Source organism: Vigna radiata, chromosome 7 (genome assembly GCF_000741045.1).
Source record: "Vigna radiata var. radiata cultivar VC1973A chromosome 7, Vradiata_ver6, whole genome shotgun sequence".
NCBI lineage: Eukaryota > Viridiplantae > Streptophyta > Magnoliopsida > Fabales > Fabaceae > Vigna > Vigna radiata.
In genome coordinates this window covers 4,089,216-4,099,760 of record NC_028357.1, presented here as the reverse complement: position 1 = coordinate 4,099,760, position 10,545 = coordinate 4,089,216, and the positions used below count along the sequence as shown (strand labels likewise).

The 10,545-nt window shown below is 35.3% G+C and overlaps 1 protein-coding gene across 3 annotated transcripts; it reads left to right on the top strand.

Annotated features, from left to right (window-relative positions):
- The first annotated feature begins 241 nt into the window (after positions 1–241).
- On the top strand, positions 242–10,353 carry LOC106769032 (actin-related protein 8). Of its 3 annotated transcripts, XM_022782883.1 has the most exons (13): positions 243–688; positions 770–858; positions 953–1,023; positions 1,126–1,193; positions 1,659–1,720; positions 2,446–2,543; positions 3,315–3,365; positions 4,953–5,034; positions 5,263–5,405; positions 6,333–6,478; positions 9,365–9,498; positions 9,689–9,807; positions 10,023–10,353. In XM_022782883.1, exons 1-13 carry the CDS (start codon positions 375–377, stop codon positions 10,098–10,100), a joined length of 1,455 nt encoding a protein of 484 aa, XP_022638604.1. In that variant the 5' UTR covers positions 243–374; the 3' UTR covers positions 10,101–10,353. The 3 variants fall into 3 exon arrangements, with proteins under 3 accessions (XP_014509966.1, XP_022638604.1, XP_014509965.1); XM_014654480.2 differs by lacking the exon at positions 10,023–10,353 and having other exon boundaries at positions 242–688; positions 9,693–9,806; XM_014654479.2 differs by lacking the exon at positions 3,315–3,365 and having other exon boundaries at positions 244–688.
- Positions 10,354–10,545: the final 192 nt, after the last annotated feature.

Here is a 10,545-nt window from a genome sequence, read left to right as displayed (position 1 = left end):
AAATTTATAATCAAAATGTAAGAGTTTAATTTATTTTTCATTCATAAAACTATTTTAAGTCTTATAAATTCATTTAAATGTAGTGAATTCTTATTCTTATGACTAAAATTTCAAACCTAAAAAATATTGATGGAAAAGGCATTTTATTTTTTTTTTTACAATTCATTATAGAATTATAAAATGTTTTAAAAATTTTAACTTTTTTAAATATAAAAATAAGAATGATTTAGTCTAAGATAAGAAAAGAAACAAAGGCAAGAATACGATAGAGCAGTGTTAGTAAAGCAGAAGAAGCGCTCCCATCCAAAAAGAATCAATACGGTTTTCAGTTTTCGAGCAGCAACTACGAACGAGACTCGTGGCGCGTTATCGTCATGGCTACACTGTTGAGAAAACTATGCGAATCCGCGTCGCTCAAGCGATCGGGTTCCAATCCGAACCCGAATCCGAACCCATCATCGGAACGCGCGCCATCTCCTCTGGGCGCCTTCGACACTCTCCCCGCCGACATACTCATGCAAATCGTGCGACTCGTGGGCCCCAAACACGCCGCCAGACTCAGCCTCCTCAGCAAGTCGTGGCGATCTCTTGTCTCCGACAACGACCTCTGGGTGCACTTTCTCCACACCCACCACCCTCACTCGGCGCTCTTCGCAGAAACCGCTCTCAGCTCCGGCTACCCTCTTCCGTAAGTTACTTAACTAACCACTCTTTTCCAAGTTTCCATCATCGCTTGCCTTTTCGATTCTGCCCTAATTGAAAACTGCAGGACCTTATCTGCTCAGAGCTCGCCACGTGGCTCGCTCCAGCATGTTTATGCCCTCCGTGAACGCCTCCCTCCGTCCGTTGTTATCGACGGTTCGGTTTTATGACTTTTCTTTTTTGTTTGTTCGTTATCTTTGAAGACTCTTTTGCGTTTGTGTTTAGTCCTTTGGTTTTTCTTCTTCTTCAGGGGGTTCTGGCTATTGCAAATTCGGTTGGAGCAAAGGCTCTTCTCCTTCTGGGCGATTCGCGACCTTTCTGGTGACGTGCTTCGTTTCTTGATTTTCTGTTTGGGGCCAAAGTTTGGAATTGAAGTGTTTCGTGTGTTGATCGACGGTTATTTTTATTTTTTTTTTTGTGCAGGAATTTGGTAACGTTGAAACACCCATGTATACTAGACTTCGACATTTTTTCGGAACTATCTATAACAGGTGTGTGTGTGTGTTGGGCGTTTTGCTTCTTGTTGGTGGAAGAGTTCAGTACCTCTGATTTGTCATTTATGCTCTGTTTGTTGGAGAAGAGAAAATCGGTTGAATGGAAATAAGGTGTGGAATTAAAATAAATAGGAAATAAAGTAGAACTTGAAGGGTGTTTGTTGAAGATAAATAGAGGAGAGACTAGGAGAGAGATGAGGAGAAACAGGTGACAAACAATACAAAGAGTCCTATTAATTTAACTTCTTTTCTTTTCTCCCCCGCCAAACTACTTATATTAATTCCATCTTAACCCATTCCCTCAATTCCTACTCCAATCCAAACAATGGCTTACGCCAAGTGTGTGCAGATAGATGTTTCCTCATGAAACACGAGCAATCTAGTTGTGGAAGATAAAGTAGTATTTATTGATTGTTTGCTTAGTTCCGTTGGTGATAATATGTTGGGTTACTTGTTCTGTAGGATGCAGGTGAAACCAAGTTCTCAACCAGCTGTTGTTTCTATACCAATTTGTCACTATGATGGTCAGTTAAGTTAAATTTTATGGTTTTTCTGCTGTTGTTAAAATGTGGATCAATATTTAGTAAAGCCTTAAATCGGTCTTGTGAAGATTAGTGCCACAATGTTTTAGCCATTTGAATATTTGTCACCAAATTAGTCTTTCAAAGATACAAACCAGCTATTAAGTTTGTACTTTTGTGTGACAACTTCAGTCTTCCACAAGGACAACTGTGGTGATAAAGGTTTTTATGCACTCTGGTTAAATTAATTTTTTTTTTTTTTTTTTTTTTGCTTTGATCCTTATAGAAGAACACTTACATACAGGTCCATGTTGTTTGCTGGAGTAATAATGGTATTAGATTTTGCTGAGTTAGCTAATGTTTTGTTGTGGTAAAATCTAACAGCATCATAACTAAAGCAAATGGTACAGACTGAGTTGAAATACTTTTTCAAATGGGGACCAAAATGTAGAGGTTTTCATAGGGACCATAGGGACCAAAATGCGAAATTTTTTCAAATAGAAGGGTCAAGTTGTTGATTAGATCTACACACATAGGATGTGTCTACTATTTGGTGAGAGGCAAGTAAGTTTTGACTATAACCATGCATGGATGATCAAAATTGTTTTGCTTAAATTTGATCTTTCTTAACCATCCATTTTAGTTATGTGGTGAAGATTATAGTCTCTTATTCTCTCACCATACATGATACTCTACATGTATAATGTTGTGTCATTTCATACTTGCAGATACTGAATCAGCCAAGGCATCAAGACAGCAGCTTAAAGAAGCAATCTATGCTGCCCTGTTTGACATGAATGTTCCTGCTGTTTGTGCTCTCAATCAGGTAACATTTTTCATTGGAAAGAAGATTTTAAATCTAACTCAATTTTACAAAATCTGTTTGTAAGATGAGATTTGTTTCTATATATATATATATATATATATATATATATATATATATAAAGTTGACTTTATCTCTAGTCAATGTGAGATTTCTATTATACTCTCTTGCATTGAGTATTGAATATCTCGAGTGTGGGACGAGATATTTGTAAGTGGTTTGAAAGTAGGCCAATAGTGGATAACATGATAAATCCAACAAACGATGCTAGTATAAACTACAATACTATTTTAGATAGTGAACTTTAAGTTTAACTTAATCTCAAATTCAACAAATTCAACTTGTAAGGCAAAATTTGCACTAACTTATTTTGTATAATTTGGCTTGTTCTCTAATTAGTATGAGATTTTCAACAATTTTAATAAGAATAAAGAACAATCCAATTACTATTTTTCCTATTCTAAATAAGTGTATTCTAGTTATCACTTCAAATTGTTTTAATCTCTCTCTCTCTCACTTATATTTGTGTGTGTGTATATATATTACCTCTTTAAAGTGGTCATATACAAGTTAACCCATCTTATATTACCACCCCTTTAAATAAAGACAACAAGTGCCCTTGCACATCATATCTTTTAGAAAATAATTTATAGCTTATTCCTGTTTTTCACGTCAATTGAACTTATCATGATCAATCAGGTTTATGAAGGCATTTAGAATGTAAAATAAATAGATCATTGAACTCTATTCCCCTGCATTATATTTTTTTAACAGGAATCAAAATATATTGGCATTCCTCATGTCTCTTGTTGTTCTGCTCTGTTTGTAAGATGCTCACAAATCATTTAACATGTTTTATTCCGTTGTAACACATCTGCAAATGGCACTGTAAATTCTAGATGCTTGTCCTTCTCATAATATTGATAGTATCATCATAATGATGTGATTTGGATTACCCTTTCTAATTCCAACATGGTGTGATGCACGGTTGGTATACTGGGTAGCAGCTCACAGTGTCTGACCTAAAAAATGCTTTAGCTGGGTATAGTGCATATTAAATGGTAACAAAGGATGTCATGTTCTTAAGCCACTAAAACTTTGTATATCTTTGCTTTGATCTAACATACAAGAAAATTGTATTATAGTAACATAGGATGGCATAACCTAAGAGATAGAGAACAAAGGAGTTAATGAGTTTGGGTCTTTTGGAGATAGATGACCAAATAATAAAAGACTTGAAAATCAGACTAGACAGGAAACAAATTGAGATCATGGGCTGATGGAACAGAGAGAATAGAGAAAAAACTCAGAATTGAGAGACAACAGCATGGAAAATAAATTAACAGAAAACAAAAATAAATGGGAATAAGATAATGAAAACAAATTTTGCAAGAGAACTAGAAAATAAAACCTAGAAAAATGCCTGCCAGATGGGTTGTCATAGACATACTGTAGAGAATTATTAGGTGTTTTGACACCATAAACTAAGCAGTGCTGTGTCTCCATTAAATACCAATATTGTGGCCATTACAGTAAGTATGACACTTGGTGGTGCATGTAGCAGCCAGGGGCTGCTTTGCACTGCTGTATATAATGAGCTATTGACAACTAACGGGTGATGCGGTATTTGTATGAATGGCAGGGGAGTCTTTTAGTTCATGCTTATTTGTTTATGCTCTTGAAAATGAACAGTGTTTGCTAGGATTTGAAAGAAAAGGAATTTGTATGTTAATTTTTATTGTTTAGGATGTACAATCAATAATCTCCCTCGCAGAGGATGAAGATTAAGAAAATAACACAAAAAAGAATAATTGCTTCTTTTTTCTGTACCGGTCAGGTCTTCCCTGCTCTAAGATTGTTATTCCTCTATCATTGGTATTACTTGGTCTATTGACAATATATGCTAAATTATTTTCTCCAGATATCTTCACAAAGTTTATTACAATTTGGCTTCTTCTACATTATGCTATGTTCTAAATTTTGAGTTCCTATCTTTTATGAATTCTATTATATGAAATTTTAGCTTGCATTCAATTTAATTTTAGATTTACATTGATGTTCCATATTTTTGACATTTAGAAATTCATATCCATATCAGGTACTGGGTAACCAGTATAGTGCCCATGTCTTGGCTACATAGTTGTTAGGTTAGATGTGGAAGTTCCAAAGAACTGAGGAGTTGAGTGGAATATAGTTGTAGTTCTGTTTCACCTTAAGAGCCTTGGTGCAAAGGACTTGGTTTTCAATCAACCTAAAAGTGTAAAATGAACTGCAATTAGTCAAGGTAGATTTTTATGTTTTCCCATGTAACTGCCTACTCCTTTTGTTCAGTCAGGTCTGGGTGTTTATTTCAAATACATTATTTTATCTGCACCATTATTATTTATTTCTTTTTCTACTTTACAAATCCAGGGGACTTTAGCTCTGTATGCTTCAAAACAAACTTCTGGGATTGCTGTTAATATAGGCTTTCAAGTGACATCCATTGTTCCAAGTATGCTCTACAGTTTTATTCTCTGATGTTTCTTAATTTACACAACAATAAATTCCTGGAAATGCCTTAGTCTGCTTTCTTTGTTGGGTTCAGAGGTAGTTATGACTTCTTAACGTTATGTTTTCTCTTCTAATTCATACGTTGTTCTTTGTCTAAAGAAAATGAGTTCATGGACAGTATCTTCTTTCTCCCTCTCATCGTGAGTGCATGTGCACTATTGTTTTGCAGTTTTAAATGGTAAAGTGATGCGAAAAGTGGGTGTGGAAGTTGTGGGGCTGGGGGCACTAAAGCTTACTGGATTTCTTAGAAAACAAATGCAAGAGAACAACATAAGTTTTGAATCTTTATACACTGTCCGCACTCTGAAAGAGGTATTATTGTTGTCTTTTCTGTTTCAAATAGTTATTTTGATTTTACATTTGATGTTTCAATGCTGTTGAGAAGATAAAAGTGGATCCCCAATATTTATTATTAAATTTACAATACATGATCCACCTAAACATCTTTAATCTAGTCAGAACACTTTTTCTTCTATGTTCTCTTTAAGTTTTAAATTTCCACTTCACACCTTTTTAATCCTAATACACTGGAAGGAACAGATGGATTTCAAATTCTCTCTCCTTTCCTCTCGATGCATGAAATTATGTTCTTCAGGCAAAACATATCCTATGCAGCAGTAAGAATGGACCGATAAGTCCAGGTATCACACCTTACTAGTGTCTAATTACTACTAAAGAAATCCCATTTAGCTGACCAAGCAATTTCAAATTCAAACGGTTGAAACAGGCTCAACTTTTAGAAAGAGATAAATGAAGTTACACTTAATTTGTGCACATGAGAGAATATGGAGTCATAAGTAGGCTGAAACATGCGTGTAAAGGATAGTTATTCAGTTTTATCAAATCCTTCTAGAGGTTAAGCACGCTTAAGGAGAGAATACAGATAGATATTCAGTTTCCTCTAAGTCATATATCAAATCATTAGTTATATACAGTGAAGCAAATGACTTTTTTCATGACAAGAGCTCGAAGAGATATATTCCTTGGACTTTTCAGAATTTGATGATGAAATTTGATCAAATCCTTTGTGTTCTCTTTACACACACACACACAGATATTTGTAAATATGTATGTGTGTATGTATGTATGTATGTATATATATTGTGTTTGTCTCCTTTCCTTTTTCTGTTTCACCATTTAAGTTTGGTGAGAGTGATTGGTACAATACTTACATGTTTCTTTTCGTTCAAAGTCATCTGAATTAAGTTGTCTGATATTTCATTAGTTGCATGGCAACAGAAGTTATGTTATGTTGCTGCTGACTATGAAGCTGAGCTATTGAAAGATACAAAAGCATCATTTGAAGCTGTAGAAGGGTTGTTTACACTCTCAAAAGAGCGGTTTCAAACAGGGGAGATATTATTCCAGCCACGACTTGCTGGGGTGTAAGTTTTTGTACATTTTTTCTGTATGGTTAGATTCAGTATATGATAGGAAATAAAGAGGGAAAGAAGCGTTAGGCAGTTATAATCATATTAGTAGTATTATTAGTTTGGGTGGGAATTAAAACTCCTATATAAGAGCAGAGGGGGGTGAGGATATTTTACGTTTTGGATTTGTTAGTGTCTAGACAGGATCACGTTTATCCTGTAGAGAGAGAACTTGGCTCTCTTGGTTGTTACAGTTGTGCAGTGGCTGAATAGAGAATATACACATTATATTCTTTTTCTAGTGTATACGTGTGGGTGAGTGCATTGCAGATAGGTTTTCCAATCTAGGAACCTATCAGTATACTACTATAAATATTGTTTCAGAAATTTTGCTCATATCTCCAGTGACTATGGTGCGATCCAATAAATTAACATCTTATTATAACCGCAGTTGAATGTCAGATTAAAATCAGTGCTTTCCAATTGCAATTTTCTCTTGATCTTTTGTTGTAATAAACTTAATTTTTTTTCTTTGCATTTGTTTGAGCTGTAATTATTTTTAATCATAATAAGGAACCATTTTCTTTTTTTGAAGAAAAGTAATTGAATAAAGACATTGATTTGGTTTTTCAGTTTGCTATCAGAAAAGAGTGACTATATTTTGGATAGACTGACATTTTGATAGGTATCCAGACGTTTATTCAAACTGTAAGTACTCCAAGATAGGTTCTTGGATGATCTCTTAGGAAAACCAGACAACTTGGCGTTTTCTAAGAACTGAGAATACACAACAAAGGCCAGGTCTCGCGAGAGGACCGGTCTCTCCCTTACTTCCACTTACAATCTTTTCACAATCTACCCATAACAACCCACATACAGACTATATATATAGGAGTCTGTTTACAACAATTCCTCCCACAGGCAATTATAACTGCTTGTTATCCTTATTTCTCCTAACATATACTTTACCACTAAACCTAGGCCTGATAAGTCCAGCTTGTAACATTTGTTGTACTAATATTTCAATCTCATTCTTTTGTTGATGGGAGTACTTGTAGGGCCTCAAATTAGGAATAGCAGCTTCTTCTTGGAGGTGTATGGAGTGATCATACTGTCTACTAGGGGATAATCCCTCTGGATCTTGAAAGACCTCATCATTCTCTTCCAAGGTTGCTAAAATTTCTCTCAGCACCGGGCCATCCACAGGTTCCTCAATTTGCCCCCATATAATAATAAAACACGATCCCTCCTGCTTGAAATCATGCCCCAAGGTTTTCAAAGAGGATTCAGATTTGGATAATGTGGGATCTCCCATTAAAACATGCTCCTCCTGCCCTTCCTATGGCCAATCTTAGATTTCCAAAGTCAGCCCTGACTTCCCCAAGGGATGCCAGCCCTTCGAAACCCAACACAATATCAGCTCTACCCAACGAGAACACAAAGAATTCTTGCTGAAGTTGTAGGCCTTGTACTTCCAAATAAACCCCTGGCACTTCCCTTGGCAATGCATCTTGTGCCCATCCCCTACTTCAACCACATAAGGTTGGTTTGCTTCCTGTTGCAGCCCACATCTTTTTATTAATTCCTGGGAAATAAAATTGTGTGATGCTCCACAATTTAACAAGACCACCACCTTTTCTTTGTCAATTGTTCCCCAAAGTGTCCACGATTTCTTTGTAGTGAGCCCGTCCATTGTACATTAGGGGATAATTGCAAGACTTGTTCTGTTTCTACCTCCACTTCCTCGTGTAAGGGTGTACTGACCTTGCAGTCCCCTAATTCTTTATTCAAACTGTAAGAACTCCAAGACAGGTTCTTGGATGATCTCTTAAGAAAACCAGACACCTTGGTCTTTTCTAAGAACTTAGAAGACGCAACAAAGGCCTGGTCTTTTGAGAGGACCGGTCTCTCCCTTCCACATCAAAAACTACACAAAGCAACCCACATACAGACTATATATAGGAGTCTGTTTACAACAATTCCTCTTACAGACAGTTTAACTGCCTGTTATCATAATTTCTCCTAACATATACTTTACCGCTAAACCTATCACATTTTATATTGATAATTGACTAGACATTTTTCATTTCAGTTTTGTTTTTCCTAACTTCTAAATTTTTTCAATGATTTAAGTTGTTTTAGTGTTTTTTAGATTTAGATGGAGGTTTGATGAATTATTATTGTATTGGGAGATTTATGTCTTATCGTAATCTACTTCTCTTTTTCAATCTGGTAAATAAAAAGAATTAGTGTATTATTGTTCTTGGATGATCTCTCAAGAAAACCAGACAGCTTGGTCTTTTCTAAGAACTTAGAACACGCAACAAAGGCCAGGTCTTTTGAGAGGACTGGTCTCTCCCTTCCACATCTTTTCAAAAACTACCCAAAGCAACCCACATACAGACTATATATAGGAGTCTGTTTACAACAATTCCTCTCACAGGCAGTTATAACTGCCTGTTATCCTAACTTCTCCTAACATATACTTTACCGGTAAACCTATCACATTTTATCTTGATAATTGACTAGACATTTTTCATTTCAGTTTTGTTTTTCCTAACTTCTAAATTTTTTCAATGATTTAAGTTGTGTTAGTCTTTTTTAGATTTAGATGGAGGTTTGATGAATTATTATTGTATTGGGAGATTCATGTCTTATCGTGATTCTACTTTTCTTTTTCAATCTGGTAAATAAAAAGAATTAGTGTATTTGACAAATGGAAAAATGAACGAGCCCACTCCAACTACAAATTGTTGGTAACATGAGATTAAAAAAGAGTGGGAGGTATACACAACACGTATTAGGAGTTTGTAAATGTGTAACATGAACCCAAACAATGGGCTTTAGTTGCTTATATTTTTCAGAATTGAATCTTGATGCATTTTTTATTTCCTGGTATAGGCGAGCAATGGGTTTGCATCAGGCCATCGCACTTTGTATGGATCACTGCTATTCTGCAGAATTAGCAGTTAACAACGATTGGTACAAGACTGTTGTCTTATCAGGGGGAACTGCCTGTTTACCTGGTTTAGCAGGTCTCTCTCTCTCTCTCTCTCTCTCTCTCTCTCTCTCTCTCTCTCCATATATATATATATATATATATATATATATATATATCTATATATATATATATATAAGCCACTTACATCTTTGCAACAAAGCAGAATGATGAAATGGAACTACTTAAGATTGTTTAATTAGACTTTTGGGATTGTTCCGTTTCAGAAAGGTTAGAAAAGGAGCTTCATTCGGCACTTCCTCCATATATATCCAATGGAATTAGAGTCATACCTCCTCCATTCGGCGTGGATACTGCATGGTTTGGTGGAACGATTATTGGCAGTGTGAGTTATCATCCACTCAGTCTAATTAATGTTCAATTTTTTTATGCTGCAGAGGACGCCAATGTTAATATCAATTACCAAGTATTGAAAAATTCTATAAAACTGCATTGACTTTCAGTTAAATTGATTTTTTTCTTAATAATCTTGTGCCAACTTGATTGTCGGTTACACAAGAGTACGTGTGTCTAAGGGTGATTGTTTTCTCTGATGTACAGTTGAGCACCTTTCCTGGTCCATGGTGTACCACAAAAAAGCAATTCCGTCAGAAGTCTAAACTTAACCGCATTTGGTGATTACTTGAATCTAGATTTTCTTTTCTAAATGGTGTAAATTGTATAACAGATGCTGTTTCATTATTTTACAACACGGGGCAGCAACACGAAAGAATTTTAACTTGTATTTTAGTAACAATACTTGTATACATATGTTTGGTAATAGAAAACCCTTATTGCAGCAAGTTTGGAGAAAAAGCTTCCCAGCTTTCAGTATGTGTTGTACTAGCACCGTATGGAGATATTGTTAATGCAGTTTAACAATTTCAATTCACATGCTGGGGTTTTATTTATCAAAAGAATTCTGAATTTAGAATGCATTCTGAGGTTTATTTAATTTTTTCTTAATACTTGGTCATTGGTCATGTTAAATTTGAAACTTAGTTTCACGAAACTAGGAGGAAAGCTCTCAAAGTCTTCTTTACTTACATCATAAAATTTAGTCTATTTAAGATGTTTTAACTTG